Source organism: Aspergillus fischeri, genomic scaffold, assembly GCF_000149645.3.
Source record: "Aspergillus fischeri NRRL 181 1099437636245 genomic scaffold, whole genome shotgun sequence".
Taxonomy (NCBI): Eukaryota; Fungi; Ascomycota; class Eurotiomycetes; order Eurotiales; family Aspergillaceae; genus Aspergillus; species Aspergillus fischeri.
Window position 1 is genome coordinate 531881 of NW_001509773.1, and position 15286 is coordinate 547166.

The 15286-nt window shown below is 48.2% G+C and overlaps 5 protein-coding genes across 5 annotated transcripts, besides 2 other annotated features; all 5 read right to left on the reverse strand.

The window, feature by feature from the left end:
• Nucleotides 1-394: 394 nt before the first annotated feature.
• Nucleotides 395-435: a microsatellite.
• Nucleotides 403-435: a microsatellite.
• Nucleotides 436-1296: 861 nt separating this feature from the next.
• NFIA_103270 (sugar porter family MFS transporter) lies at nucleotides 1297-3200 on the reverse strand (the record flags this gene model as incomplete). Its single annotated transcript, XM_001266735.1, has 5 exons — nucleotides 1297-1591; nucleotides 1642-2581; nucleotides 2652-2840; nucleotides 2905-3038; nucleotides 3112-3200. 5 exons carry the CDS (start codon nucleotides 3198-3200, stop codon nucleotides 1297-1299), a joined length of 1647 nt encoding a protein of 548 aa, XP_001266736.1.
• A 2645-nt stretch (nucleotides 3201-5845) lies between these two features.
• Nucleotides 5846-6709, reverse strand: NFIA_103280 (alpha/beta fold hydrolase; the record flags this gene model as incomplete). The annotated part of the gene is made up of 1 exon (XM_001266736.1): nucleotides 5846-6709. The coding sequence occupies one exon, from the start codon at nucleotides 6707-6709 to the stop codon at nucleotides 5846-5848; it is 864 nt and encodes a 287-aa protein (XP_001266737.1).
• A 914-nt stretch (nucleotides 6710-7623) lies between these two features.
• Nucleotides 7624-9883, reverse strand: NFIA_103290 (putative zinc knuckle transcription factor (CnjB); the record flags this gene model as incomplete). The annotated part of the gene is made up of 13 exons (XM_001266737.1): nucleotides 7624-7808; nucleotides 7866-7937; nucleotides 8004-8080; nucleotides 8134-8194; nucleotides 8254-8330; nucleotides 8383-8530; nucleotides 8594-8801; nucleotides 8867-8965; nucleotides 9029-9159; nucleotides 9215-9345; nucleotides 9397-9477; nucleotides 9536-9662; nucleotides 9805-9883. The coding sequence occupies 13 exons, from the start codon at nucleotides 9881-9883 to the stop codon at nucleotides 7624-7626; spliced, it is 1476 nt and encodes a 491-aa protein (XP_001266738.1).
• Nucleotides 9884-10906: 1023 nt separating this feature from the next.
• On the reverse strand, nucleotides 10907-12507 carry NFIA_103300 (uncharacterized protein; the record flags this gene model as incomplete). The annotated part of the gene is made up of 3 exons (XM_001266738.1): nucleotides 10907-12040; nucleotides 12212-12250; nucleotides 12397-12507. The coding sequence occupies 3 exons, from the start codon at nucleotides 12505-12507 to the stop codon at nucleotides 10907-10909; spliced, it is 1284 nt and encodes a 427-aa protein (XP_001266739.1).
• Nucleotides 12508-14072: 1565 nt separating this feature from the next.
• Nucleotides 14073-14793, reverse strand: NFIA_103310 (DUF846 domain-containing protein; the record flags this gene model as incomplete). The annotated part of the gene is made up of 3 exons (XM_001266739.1): nucleotides 14073-14221; nucleotides 14292-14578; nucleotides 14654-14793. 3 exons carry the CDS (start codon nucleotides 14791-14793, stop codon nucleotides 14073-14075), a joined length of 576 nt encoding a protein of 191 aa, XP_001266740.1.
• Between the last annotated feature and the right edge of the window lie 493 nt (nucleotides 14794-15286).

Consider the following 15286-nt stretch of genomic DNA (forward strand, 5'->3'; position numbering starts at 1 on the left):
GTCAAATATCAGGACTGTGCTGACCAATTCAACTGCTTCAGACGAATGTAGATAGACTTTGTGCACAGGCTTGTTGGAGATGTCCTGATGATTGTCAATTAGCGTGTGTCACTGCCCGGATAGACATGTAAGTCTCATTCTTCCGGAATAGGCAATGGAAGAAAATACTGAAATCTCGTCCAGCGTATACTGAAGATAGATCTGCAGGAGACATCATTTATTCAACGTACCTGATTGATAGCCAGAGATTAAGACAGATAGTAGTACTGTATACGCCGTAGAAGTACCTTAGTACCTCGAGCAGACAAGTCCAGACACGGATTGCACAGAACCCGTCAATCAGCAAGATCACAACAAAAAAAATATACCAAGAACGAAACCAGAATATCTGGATATCCCAAGTCTCAAATCTCAAATCTCAAATCCCAAGTCTCAATATTAATCTAATCGTGAAGCGGAGTTTGCAATCCGACAATCGGACCAACTTTTTTTTTTCTTTTTCCTGAAGCTTCGACGCTTAAAGCCGGAGCGGAAATTCCTCCCGCTCAAGTCCAACTTTGTTTGAACGACGGGTTATCTGGATAGCTTCATCTTTCGTTACTTTCCTTCAGGGGACTCTGTATCCTGAGAGGAATAACAACTTTATTCAACGGATCTACTCCACACTCAACAACCGGCTGGCCACAACGCCAATTTCCCAACGCTCACTCACTGCAGCAGAACCCCAAACCTTGAATGACTCACAGTATAGTTTAACTTTGCGCTGCCGATGTCGGTCAAAGCCACTTCTACCGAATACCGATTCTGTCTCTGGTGCAGGATGTCGGTGGTCCTATATGCTCTTCTACTTGAACTCTGTAGATAGTAGGTATTAGTAGTCATTATGTCTTATCGAAAGATCTGATTTGAGTTGCTGTGTTGGGTGGTACTTTCAGCCTTTCTTTCAACCAACTTACACGGACTCCCTCGAACCAGCGTAATGCAGGTCATGGTGCCATTTGTATGGTCGAAATGATAGATGGAAGGTAGTGCACTAAACAGGGCCTAGATGTGGTGCGATGGCGGTTAACCCGAAGGGACGGCTACGAAAGCACTACGGAGTATAGATATGCACTTCTACGATGGACGGAAAGCCTCGAATCTGATGGTTAAATGGCATAAATCTAAAATCTCAGTACAATCAATTCAAGCGGGGTATATAGCCATGCAGTAGACAGTATCAACCGTCCCACTCATACAACATGCCTCATCTAGAGGCGTTCATGATAGAACCTCTTCTTTTCATGCGTCAAGCATCTAGGCCTTTTCCGTGTGCTCCACTCTTTCGGAGCTCGTGTTCTCGTCGCTGTTGCTTCCAGTTTCCTTGTGAGCGTGGCTCAACACGCTTGCACGGCGCACCGCGTCGTCCTCCACATCATCCAGAGTGAGCAAAAGTTCGCCCTTCTTGCCATACATGTGTGGCTCATCCCTAGCAACTTGAACCACAGAGAAGATGCTCTTGGTCTTTCGGAAAATACGGTCCATCTCCTCCAGAGACCGTCTGGTAGTCTCAGGGTAGAAGAAGTAGACAACGGGAAAGATGGCCGCGTTGCTGTCATTGGTTAGCGTCTGTACCGTAAACAGAGAGTGAGGGCAGCTTACATGACGGCAAAAATAATGTAGGTCCGCCATTTGATGTTCTCGAATGCCACCGGGGTAATCATGACGACCATAAAGTTGAAAATCCAGTTCGAGGACGTAGCCAAGGCATTGGCCGGGGCGCGAATCTTCAGAGGCACAATCTCGGCAGGGTACAGCCAGGTCATACCCAACCAACCAATGGCGAAGAAGGTGTTGAACACGAAGAGGAAGACGGCACAGGCGACTTTGGATGCGTCGGTGCCGAGACTGGCAGTGACGGCCAGGATCACCATGGAGATCGACATACCGGCGGCACCAAACAACATCAGGGAACGGCGACCAAACTGCTCAATGGTGAACACGGCAATCCAGGAAGCAATGAAGTATTCAGTTCCGTTGCAAGCGGCCACCAGCCGGGACTTGATCATGTCCATACCCAGCTGCTGCTCCAGCACAACGGGAATGTAATAGGTGATCAGGTTGATTCCGGAAATCTGCTGGAACATCTGGTTGACGTAGGCGAGCACGGTCCGGTGGAAGTGGCGATCTTCAGTCATGGTGAACATGTCGCGGAACGAACCCTTGCTCATCTCCAGGACGGTAGCCTTGATGGCGGTAAACTCGGTCTCGACAAAAGTTTCATCGGCGTCGCTACCCAGCAAAGCAGTCAGAGTCTGCTTTGCTTCATCCTCGCGGCCCTTGAGAACAAGCCAGCGGGGGGATTCGGGAAGCCACATGACGAAAGCCAGGATAATCGCTGCAAAGAAGATCTGGAAGGCCAAGGGGAAACGCCAGGCCACTTCGTTGGGGTCCGCAAAAAGCAAACCAAAATCGATCCAGTAACTGATGGTAATGCCGCAAGTGATCATGGCACCCTCGATCATGACCATCTGACCGCGGCGGTTGGATTTGCAGCATTCCGATTGCCATGTAGGCACTGTCGAGGTGTTCATACCGTTGCCTGGTTGCATTCAATTAGCACATGGGTCTTCTTGAGTCGGGGATATGCCTGTACTAGCGGACAAACTCACCGAACCCGGTAACCAAACGACCGACGATCAACTGCGGGAGATGGTAGGATGTACACTGCAAGATCGCTCCAACCACCATGATCAAGGAACCGAGGAAGATTGTCTTGCGGCGACCCAGCCAATTACCCACCCAGATTGTGGGAATCGAACCGGCGAAACATCCCAAGTTATAGGCAGCAACAACGATACCTGAACCAGTTGTAAGCGCCAGACCGAGAAAACAGGGCAGTCAAGACAAGGAATTGATACCCACCTTGGCGCGTAGACTGTGCACTTCTTTCAGACGGGCTCAGGCTTTCAAAATAAGGTCCGTTAAGGGCGATCGTTGGGAAGTATTTGATGAATGACTCCAATGTTAGAAGACCACCAGTGACACCTTGATCGTAGCTAGTCGAAAAAGAGTCAGATATCGCCAGCGGCAGCGCAAATGCCAGAGAAGATAGATCCATTCCAAACTCACCCAAACAGTAGAAAGTCCATACCGGCAATGATACCGATAGCCAGCTGGAGCTTGTGGCCTTGAAGGCCCAGATACCGTTGGGTTCCCATCTTGCGCAAAAGCACTGTGTGCCTCGATGCTTCAGTGAATGCTATACAGGATCCGGACGATGAAATGAGACTGTTGGTTGGGAAGGCTAGTACCCAGAGCAGACAGACTCATGTGATGGAAAGGAAGTCCAGGATTGATTTGAAAACAAGGGAACAAGAAAGAAGTATTCGGAGAAAAAGAGATCAGCGTCGCACGAGGGAAACGGATGGGGTTTTTAAAAGAGAAGGATTATTAAATATCTGTTCAGGAAAGAGCCAATAATGATTATTATTACTAGGATTCTGGTGAAAGCAAGAGCTCAAGGATGAAGCAGTCAGAGAGAACCTAAGGCAGGTACTTTGCCCAAAGCAGCAATGAGCGGGCATGATTTGGTATCACAGACGACCTCACGGGCAAATCAGCGAATACCGTCCTCGAGGAGATTGGATAGGGACGGTTGGAAATGGACTCCACCATCTCCGGATCGAGCGAGACAACGGATTTCCCCGTGATTTCGTGAGTCGGGTAGTGGCTCGTTCATTGCATTGGGGTATGGGAGTATGGGGGGCGTGGTGTATACAGGTTCCCCACTTTGAGGAGAAAGTCAAAATGACGATGGTTGGTGTGGCTTGATTGATCGGCGGGGAATGGCCGGCGTGAAATTTAGATTTAGCATTGTAGAATTGTTGATTGAAAACATTATTATTTGATGTCTTCCCAACCCTAAGGATTATTATGCCGTCATGGCGTGGGATCAGTCCTCTTGGTTTAACCGCAGACGTCCATGCGCTAACCTGTTTTGGGCAACCCGAGGAATACTGGTCGAAGTACTTCGAGTATCCGTACGGAGAAGAGACACGAGAGTGAGGAGACGATTCCGCGGTCGGAAAATTGCCGGTTCTTTGGATTCTTTGTGGTGTTCTTCTTTGGTTCTACAAAAGGTGTTACGTTGGAGAATGGAACAATGGTCACTAACATGTAATCATCCCTCGCGTCCTTGAGCTCGTGATTGCGCGCGTGGCCCTTCGCGTGGTTGTCACTTGAGTTCTAGATATACTTTGTATCCACAGGCCATGGTCGACTACTATGCAATCAGACATAAGCGCGGTCAAGGTTGGAGTCTCGGAGACAACTGATCCGTAGTCCATGCTACATACACAGTAGACTGTCCACGTACTCCGTAAGACGAAGGTAGTAGTATCCTTATTTGCCAATATCACGGCAGCAGAGACGTACTACCTACATCGTGTTCTCAGATGCTGTCTCATGCGATGATGCAAGTTCATAGCTAGTCTAGAGAATTGATTCAGTTGACTCAGTTGAGAAGTTCAGGCCGATCTCCAAAGGCCAAGGCCGAAACACGGGCCGGAGAAACCCAGTCCGGGATACTGTACACAGCGTCTTGGCCGAGAACAGATTGGCCCCACATCCAAGACCGGGAAACCCCAGAAGCAAAAGAAAGACCACTCATTCAGGAAGACTATGATCAAGCGCAAGAAAAGCAAAGTATTGTCAATATATTAGTAGAGACGCATGAGTCCTTATTCGTGAAATGTAGGTGTAGGACACCAATAGCAAAGGACCCCAATTTGGTAGTTGGCAAGGTACCTTTGGTGCCTTTCGTCCACGGTCCACCTTCCCCAGGTCACTTCTCTTCCCGTGGACTCCCTCCATTGCAACTCGGACCAAGTGCCAACCAAACGTGGAGAACGCGATAGTCGACTACCCTCCATCAGAGTCCTCACCATTGAATCCTCGACTCAGTCGGCGGGAGGCTCAAGCACTGACTAAAGTTGAACATGCACAGCCGCTCCACTATCTGAATCGTTCTGATTGACTCGTTAGCCGTTATCGATGGCCTGTTGATGGCTGATGTCGCACCGCTGCTATGTCTGCCTGCGCTGGAGACGCCCGGAACTGCCTATTCGGGCGATTCCGGGCCAGATCATATCATACCATTTCGCTTCATTTCGCTTCGTCGTTGATGGCTCGAGTCTTTGACGAGCCCCATCAATTATGTCTAATAGGAAATTTGGATTTCCATTGCCCGTATCTGGATCCGTATTCTTACCATTGAGCATCTTACGTTCGCTGGAGCTCAACCTGTACGTAGTATTCATAATAACATGTGCCTTTCTACCTCGTGCTTATAATCTTAACTTTCACCCATCCATCAACTCATCCGATCTAGATACCAACAGCTTATCCCCATCATAATATGCAAATATGCAAGCGGTGGATTCCACAGTGGAGATGGCCTAATCTGCGTTCTGACGATGTCCCAGAAACGCGGCGGTGCTTAGCGGTCGGTTTCACGGCGCTGATGACGGCAGTGGCTCAACTTCCAGTGTCTACTGAACGGTCTGAACCTCTTCATTAATTTACAAACCTACACCATCGGTGCTTAGACTAAGCTCCCGTATGCGATCCACGAAATTCAGTGACGCCACAATTCCAGCCGGAAATCCTCCATGGTCCTAATCTCGTTCAATTTGGGCCATCACATATATATATGTTATTCAGGGCTTTCCGTCCCATCTAGAAGTGCATATCTACAGTTCTTCCATCGTCATAACCTTCCCCCTGGGTTAACTCCATCGCAATCACATCTAGTCCCCTCCTTAGAGCATTATGGTGCAGGCTGCTTGCCCTATTGATTGGTGTACTACCTTCCATCTATAGAGTCACCATACACTTCTCTGTCCGTGCGACCTCGCCATTCATTAACCCGGTTTATCCAGTCACGAACAAGGGCTTCAAAAACACTAGTCTCGTCGATAGGAAGGCCATGCGTACCACGATCTAGAACAACATAGGTTGATCGTGGATAGAGCTCCAGCAAGCGAAGGCTGTCTCGATAGCCAACGCTCTCATCTTGCCGACCACATATAACAAGCGTGGGTGCAAAGAACTTGGCACCTTCATTGTCCACCGAAAAAGATAACTGATATCGATGTGGATCTGCCCGGATCGGATCTAACACCTGACTGTCTGCTTTCTTCTCCGCTGGAAGGAGAACCTCCTCGTATTTCGCCTTCAAAGTTTTAACGTAAGCAGGCGTTTGAACGAGAACGTCTCCAAGAAGTGCCTTGTCTTCGGCCGACATGCTCGACATGAGTTGCTCATTTGCAACCAAAGGTTTGAAAGCATCGAGATCGCGCATGCTGTCCTTTGGCTCTATCAGCGGTACGCGTAATAGTAGACCATCGACTTGCTCAATATATTTCTGAGCTATCGCACGTGCAAGGTAGCCGCCACAGGATGAGCCGACAAGTAAGAATCTTGACCTCCCAAGTCGAGAATCAATGAATTGCACCAGGCGAACGTATATATCGTCCAGATCCTTGACATTATTTGCAGGTGTTGCGCCCATGCCTGGAAGGTCCACATAAATCCGGCGAAGTCCCGGTGTTTTGCTGAATATCGGCTCAAAGTCCAGCTCCTCGACTCTGGCCTCCATCTTCCATCCATGAATGATCAAAACGGGAAGTCCTTCACCGATTTCATGCGCAGATAGAATAGATTCCATTTTGTTACTGTAGTGAAGGTTTGTGGATATATGAGGAGCAGGAACCAGAGTAGTTGATCACAGGGGTACAAATTTCTCAATTATAAAAACGCCATCTTATGGTGCTGACAAAGTGCTGCTTACTCTTAATGTAACATGAAGCAATAGATGGAGAAGAGAATTTGCCAGATTGTCAACAGTCGCCTAGTTTGCTCAATTTGCATGAGTCATCACTAGACTCTTGTATCTTTCATACCGTATTCTGTGGGTAGCTTAAAGACTGGATAATATTCCCAAGTCCATGCAAAACTGGAATTTACACCAACCCATATTGGATCTATCGGTTCGGCAGAGTACCTCAATTTTTACTGACATGAAGGCGATATCGGGCACCACAGTATCAATCGTCATCTGATAAGATCGGTTTTCGGATGCATCTGCACTACTGGAGCAGTCCAAGGCCGAAATGCAGGTCTGAGCTGTACGTAGGACTACAGATCCAGCTGCAGTGAGTCGGGCCGGATCATCTACAGGCTACATCGGAGGTCATTTCATATCAAGTCGTAAATTCATCATATCCGAGTCACAGACAGGAAGGCTGGCTTCCGCCGACCACTCCACAAATAGTCAACAGTCAATGCTAGCCCTCTGCCCAATTATACCCCGAATGTCTTCCTTCAGATCCGGGTTAGAAAAGTTCCGGGCCTGCCCGGTAGAGCTTGGATAGCCAGCGACAGCAACAAGGCAGGAGACTAGCGAATACGGAGTACACTTGCAGTAGCATCAAGGTAGACCGGGAATGGTCAAAGCGGTCGAGCAGACAACATCCGAAGACGATCACGACGCTTGCGCATGACGTCGAATCTAGACATCGTCAATCTTCAACCGAACGGTAGACACCACCAGGCACAGCGTTCTCCACCATGCGCCCTGGTTTACCATCCACCACCACCGCCGGACCAACCGCCCGCTTCGGCATCTCCGTCAGTGTTTTCATTGCTGACGGGGGCAGCGGTATCGGTATTCCAATCATCGCCCGCGCCATTGGCTTGGATGTCGTTGTTGTCCTGACCGAAACTCTCACTGGCAGCCTGAGGGCAGCGCTTGATAATGTGGCCCACTGTTACATTGGTCAACATGTAATCATTAGGTCTGGCATCCTTGGCAGATCGCTCACTTTCACCACAATTGTTGCACTTGACCTTGGACCAGTCCTTCTTTTGAGGGCAGTCACGGCTAAAGTGTCCAACTACAATATCATCCGTTAGCCTTGGGTACGAAGAACGGCCGGCCATCTCTGCAAATGGCATCTTACCTTCTTCACAATTACGGCAAGTCACGGTTGACACATCGCGAGGTTTGTCACAATCTCTCGCCATGTGGTCCTCAGATCTGCTGCAGTTAGAATGTCGACGGTGGCAACAGCTCCTTTCTGGGAGACTTACCCGCAGTTGCGGCAGGTTCTAGGGGCAGGTGCCTGAGGACAATCCTTTGCAAAGTGGCCCACTGCAGTTCATCAGTATATGCATGTGTGGTAGTCCGCGGCATCCAAACATAGCACTTACTCTCATTGCAGCGCTTGCATTCGACACCCTCAGCAGAGCGGGGATTGGGGCAGTCGGCGGCCTTATGCTCCGGGGATCTGTTCAAGTCAACGCAAGACTCGGAAGATGAAGAGAGGAAGAACGACATACCCGCAGTTACGACAGGCAAACCTGTCGACGCGAGGCTCAGTGCAGTCACGAGCACGATGTCCACTGGCGTTACAGTTGACACATTTGACTTCGACCCGGTCCACCAAAGCACGCTCCTCCTTGCAACCACGAGCAGTGTGACCCATTTCTATGATTCTTTAGCATTATTCTTGAGAGCAGCGATATCCACCCAGAGAAAGTTCCTGCTTACCGCCGCAGTTACTGCACTTGGGAATTTGTCTATCGTAAGGGAAGCCAGCGACCTCAAGGCGCTCAAGGTTCTCTTCAGAGTCGGCGGGCCAGCGTTCCTTGAGGTTCGCGCGCTGCGGCTTAGGGCTGAAGTAGAATGCAACGACATACTTGCAGTTCAACTTGCCCTGGAGGTTGATCAAGCTGATGCTGTCTCCGACTGGTTTCTCCTACAGTGATAGACACCATCAGTATATCTCTAGGAACGTAGAACGTCATGAGCTTTAGAACAAACCATGGCAATAAGGTAAATGTTGAAATTCTCCTCGCGCATTTTCTTCTCAATATCCACAAAAGTGGCCTGAGGAACCGCTTTGGAATAGACCTTGAGGCCCTAGAGGGTTGTCAGCCACCAACTGTTGTCTTTCAATGCGTATAGGTCAATTTCATTGCCTACCTCACGGAAGTCCTCCAGATCTCTCTCGTCACTAGCCTTCTTGAGGGCAGCCCAGGCCTCCTCGGGAAGCTTGTCAGGGATATCGTTCAGGTCGAATTTGCGGTTCTCGGTGCACTCGATGGTCTTGTGACCTGATGCATCTCTTGTCAGCCACCTTTATATATCTGCGCACGGCCGCGGACAGACCTTCGGACTGGCAGTTCTTGCACACATCAGGGGGTCTATCAGGACACTCCGCAGCCGGGTGTCCTTCCTTGCTACAGATACGGCAAGGACCCTTGAACACGCGCGGCTTGGTGCACTCTGCCTTGGAATGACTATACAGCATTAGCATTGACAAACATTGACTTGTAGTGTAGAGTACTTACCCCTCCTCGCCGCAATTGAAGCAAGCCATACCCTTGCGAGGTTCAGGACATTCACGCGCAAAGTGACTATCACCTCCACAACTGGGTCTTGTCAGCAGCAGAAACTTCGTAGACCTTCCCAGGGGAGGGAAACACTTACTTGCGACATTTATTGTCATTGCCCTCTTCGCCAGCGCCGAAGGTAGGCTCGAACTGACCACCCATTTGATCACCGCCATCTCCAGCAGGGGCGGAGCTGATTGGGTTGACATTCTCGTCAGCGAAACCTGCCAAGCTAAAATGAGTATACATGTCTCTTTATATGTTATCCTTGCCAGTACCGGCCCAAGATGATGAGACTCCCCGCAACCGAGCAGGACTGACAACACGTCTGCCACTGCTGGAAAAGAAGTATGTAGGCGTACGTACCAGCGCCGTTGTTGTTATTCCAGCCGCTTGATTCTTCGGTATTCCAGGCGTCTGCCTCGCCGGAGTTCCAGCCAGACATTTTGACTGTCGGTTCACGCTCAAAACTAAAAGAGAAGCAAGTTAGAGGACGGCGTTGTCAAAGGTTTCGCTTCGTAACATGTGCTTTTATGAGAACATTCAACAGATGTCTCTCCTGAGAGAGAAAGGGGAAAGGCGAATGTCCTGATGGAAAATTTTCAGAAACACACAGAACGTGTTCGATAGGCGACGATGGAAAAGTATCCCGGCAGACTTGAATTGATCGAAGCATAGTGGAAAGACTTACCCCCACACGATACTTCTTAGAGGAAGCAAGAAACAAAAAAGGGAACTGATTTAGAAAGATGCAAATATGTAGAAAGGAGATGAATGGGAGATGGGTGAAGAATAGAGAAAGTGAGGGAGGAAGAAGAGCAAGTGAGCTCGAGGAGCAACAAACAAACGACAACAACAACACCTCAACCTTTGTTTGTTTCCTGAGAAAATCTTGCACAGGCGATCAATATTCACAAGAAAAGCATCAAGTTGTTGCCTGCCTGTGTCCTCAGGCCAACAAGTGAGCTATATGGATTCTGTGCAAACGCCGATGAATTTGGATGAATTGGCAGTCTGGTTTATATGGTTCGAATATCCGACTACCATAGCCTCCATTATATCATGTAGGCATTTGCGAGCATCTCCATGCTGTATGGCTTCATTCCTCTGTCAGCCTATATTGTTTGATAGCAATTCTATGGCACCGGCTATTGATAGGCTTAAGGTACTTTTCATGCCATACTAGCCAGTATCGTGATTTAGGCAATTCTACAGTTCTACCATGAGACAAGAATTATTTTAGAAGTCATAAAGTCATTAAATTAGAACCCTAGTTACAGAGATAACTGGGCAAGTTCTCCTGAGTAAGGTAAGAACAACATCAAGATGGCGATGAGTAAAAGTACACAAGGGTCATCAGCCCCTGCCCCAGAATAATCATGCCATCACCCGAATTCCTTTCTCACAACCCTGTGCAATGACCAAGCTGATAATCCAGTCGAATTGCGAGTAGTGCACCAGGCACCACTCAGGCTTGATCATTGCCAGCCGCGAATGCTTCAGCCAAGACCATGCATCTCTGCTTCATCTTCTTATTCTCTTCGGTCAGAGCGTTGAGGCGAGTGATATGCTCAATGCAGTGCTCGCATTTGGTATTGGTGGCTCCATTGGCGGGATCGAGAGCACCCTGGTTCTTCTTCTCGTTCATCTCCTTCAGTCCAGCCTCGAGCTTCTTGGCCTGATCGATCTGCTTCTTAAGGTCGACTTCGAGGTTCCTGTTATGGAGCTGGAGCTCTCCAATCTCCCGTCTCCATTCGGCTTCCTTCTCCTTCAGCTTCAGTAACTCCATCACAAGATTCTCATTTCTCTCGTCCAACTGCGCGTTACGGGCACGCTCTTTCGGCAAATCTCTCATGGCGAAACCGGCCTGCATAAACAGGAGTGCGCCATGCTGCATGAGTGGGTATCCGTTGTTTCCAGGTTCGGTGAAAGCAGTGGTGGCGGAAAAAGGGGGAGTGGGAGGACGAGGAGCCATTTCGTCTTCAGGCTTTGATGGCAAATGTTCGTCGGTAGTAGGCTGTTGATTCTGTACAGAATGATGAGTGGTTGCAGGAGATAAGCTTGGACGAGCTCTCTGCACCGGTGACACGATTCCGCAGGTTGCGTCAGATTTGTTCGTGGTTGCTGCGTTGTCAGGAGTGCGAGAATCTGAAAGTGTTGGCTGAGTTGAGGTGGATGCAGGTTTAGGAGTTTTGGTAGAGTTTTTCGCGTTCTGCAGTGTGCGAGGGTCAGGGCTAGCGAGCGTTGTGCTGAATGGATCGCGTGCACCAGGTTGACCAGTGAATTGAAGCTTTGTGTTCTTGGACGGACGCTTCAGGCCAGAAGCCGAGCCCACGACAGTATCATTCAGCTGCTTACGAGGCGTATTACGAAGCTGACGAGCAGTGGGAGAGCGGCCAATGTCACCTGCAGGGTTAATGTCACCCCCGTCAGAGTCACTAGCCTCGCTAGGGTCGAAGTCTGGGTCATTGTCATTGTTTGCTGCGACATCACCAGTCTTGGTTTGCTTGCTGGGACGTGTCTCGTTGTTTCCGAGGTGCAGCAGACGTTTGTTCCCTTTACTGAGCTGAGTAGTGTTGGTCACTTTATTCTGATTGTTCGCCTGATCAACACGAGGTTTATTAGCATGAACTCCGACTATGCACGCGATATTGCAATTGAGATGACATACCATTTCCTCAGTCGCCTTATTACCATTGTTCGCCTGAACAGCATGAAGTATGTTAGCATCAAGCTCTGACTATTACACGAGATACTCCACGAGATAACATACCTTTTTCTGAGCCTCCTTCTCACGTTCAATTTTCAGGTCCTATAAGTATTAGCAATGCATATATTGCTTTGTATCGTCCCAACTCACAGAGTACTGCTTGCAGAGGGCATTCCCACTGCGGCCTGGAAAAGCCTACAGAAGAGATCAGCTATGATCCTCAGATATATGAAGTATGGTCATGTTACCAGCTTGATTTGTTCCCAAGGCAAGTTAGGATGTGTATCCCGGTAATTGAGAAGCCGACGTTTCTCTGAATCTGACCAGCGAGTTCTAGGGATCTTCGTACCTCTCGGCATCGAGAAAGACGGGAGACTTGAGGAAACAAACAGAAAAGAGAGCAAAAAGACACAGTCTGAGAAAAGGCTGTTCAACCAGGCCTTTATAACTGGGTTTGTTATGGCTATGAGAGATACTTTCAGCACTGGCTGCGTTTGCCTGGGGCTCAGACTCTCAGACTGTCCGGGCAAGACAAAAAAAGACCAGGATGATCCGCTAGTGAGTCGATGTATCTTCTCTGAAAAGGTGCTGATAACCAACAGAAACCAATTAGGATGATGAAGGACTGGCAAGGCTGAAACCAGATGAAAGGGTCAATGCCTGAACAGGTTGAGATCGTGTGAAGAAGTCCTGCTACGCCGAGACTCTGTGAAAAAATCTGTCTACGCCGAGACTTTGAGTGCATCTAGCAGACGGTGAAGTATCATCTTAGGAGAACAGAATGGGCAGATTGGCTCTCTTCTATGCTTAACAAGGTCCATTGAATCGTTGACTGGAAGTTGCTGACTATAGGCAACCCTATACAACAATAGCGGAGTGTGACGAGTGTCTACTTGGTCTGGTATTGCTTCTCTGGACAATATGCATTAATGAGAACCATTAGAAAGAGCTCTATATTTATACATCACTGAAAAAGGACGTATGTGAAATCAAACCCAAAAATCCTATTCACAGACTGCCTCTACTGACCAAACGACACCCCGATAGTTAGCTATATCAAGACAGAACCAACAGCCATTGAAATGAGAAAAAGCAAAACGCAGCCGTTTACGCATCCCGTCATCTCGTTTGAGCTAGCTGCATAGCCCAGTGAGTTTATGTAGCACGAGGATGTTGAAAGACCTCCTATCGAGATTGCGGCACAGTCAACTTGCATTAGGGGTCAAAAATCGTCTGATACTCTTTCGATTCTGCCTTGCAATTGAAATGGATTCTTCCAAGGCAGACCTTAGTGTGTATGGCGCTTGGTTAGGATATGGTAGAATGCGATTTTCCAGGGATTTTTGGATTACTATTAGGACTATGATGGAGAATCTAGCATGATCTGAAAGAGTCCTGTCTCGGGTTTGATAAGACAGTGTGTGAGATACTCCTAGTATATCAAATCTGTGTAACGCAACAAGTGAGCCTGAAATATGTAAAATTTACTTCCTAGACTAGAACCTAGTAGCATTATTATTATCTTGGTCATGAATTTTTTTAAAATATTTCTGCTGCCCTAAACCGACAGACATGTGTAATCTCTATGTCAGGAGGCATGATGCGGTCTGGAATTATCACCTAACATCAGCTGTAGGCAGTAACATTTCTTGTCATAAAGTACCTTAGCTGATGAAATCAACTAGTGTCTGCGTAAAGACAAATCGATCCACATATTTGGTCATCAACCATATTATAACCACTGTAATCTCATAATCATTTGACCTGCTTGCTTATCACATATATTCTAGTATAAAATTGTGGATATTCATACAATGCTCCAGCTATTCTCATCCCTAGGAATGACATAAAGTAAGGAGAACTTCGGACTACTGTCCCTAAAAGAAAAGACGCAAATCATACATGGCATAGATTCGATTGCAGTTTACTTGAAAAGTCTGCCCAGCAGACCCCCAGCAAGGTTATTCACAATATTGCCCCCAAACGCCCGGCTAGCATACGTAGAAGCCTGGCTAAAGCGATCGCAACGGGAGAACGCAACCGTATTGGTGATGGTCAGCACCAACGCAATGGCTGGGAATGTATTAGCCTCTGACTTCGGCAGTACAACAATCGATATCAATATCAGCATAGGACAACTCACCCACTAGACTCAACCAAATAACACTGCTCAACCTCACAATCGCCAAAACGGCGAGCCCAATCCACAGCGCAGGCGTCACGTACAGACTGAGCCAGAAGAACCTCTTATCTGTGGCCGAGATGGTACGCGTGGCAGGGTCGGAAGATTCAAAGACCCAGTGAGAATCCCCAGTAGCAGTGTTGACTTCGTTCCACCACCGTAGACCGACTAATCGACGTCCGGCGATGTTCTTCAGATAGTAAAAGTCCGCGGAGAGGAGGAGGAGAGTCAGGATGAAGACAAGGACGCTGTGGATTGTGTTAGCGGAAGAGAAGCTATGAGACAGAGTAACGGGTAAATTCTCAAGTAGCTGAAAAACTTACAAATTCTTGATAAATAAAACACCGAATAAATACATCAACAGCGCACTGGTGCGGAAGCCCAGGAAGAACAGAAGAGTGATCGGATGTGCGCTGAGACGCCAGTTCAGCTCACCCTGCTGTGCCTGGAGAGGTTGATCCATGATGCCGTACGAAGAGTTCTCAAACTCTTGCTAAACAGAAAGATGGCAATGGCTATGAGCTCCCTCTCTTGTTAAACGGAGATCAGCAATCCGCGTGATGTGTCTACATGATGCTGCGTGTCTCCTGCGTCCGTACACAAGGCGGTAGATGATGGCAGAATATGCTCCACAGCGGAAAAGCAAAACAAACTGTCTGCATGGAGAAAAGGAAGCATGGAATTACGGAGTAGAGATCGTTTTACTATTAGAGCTTGGCTTGCTTGTACAGATGGATATAACTGGACATTGCATGCCCAACGGACAAAGCAAATATATTAGTGCCAGCAGAACTAATGGCAAGTAACGTCGATTAAACGGCCCGGTTAAGCTCTCAAGTCCCGGTCCAAGAAGCCTATGCTTAAGACCGGACTATATCTTATCTCAGACCGAGGATATATCATTATAGCCCAGCAACATCCTTTTCATCCTGCATGCTCTTCAGCAGGCAATAGGT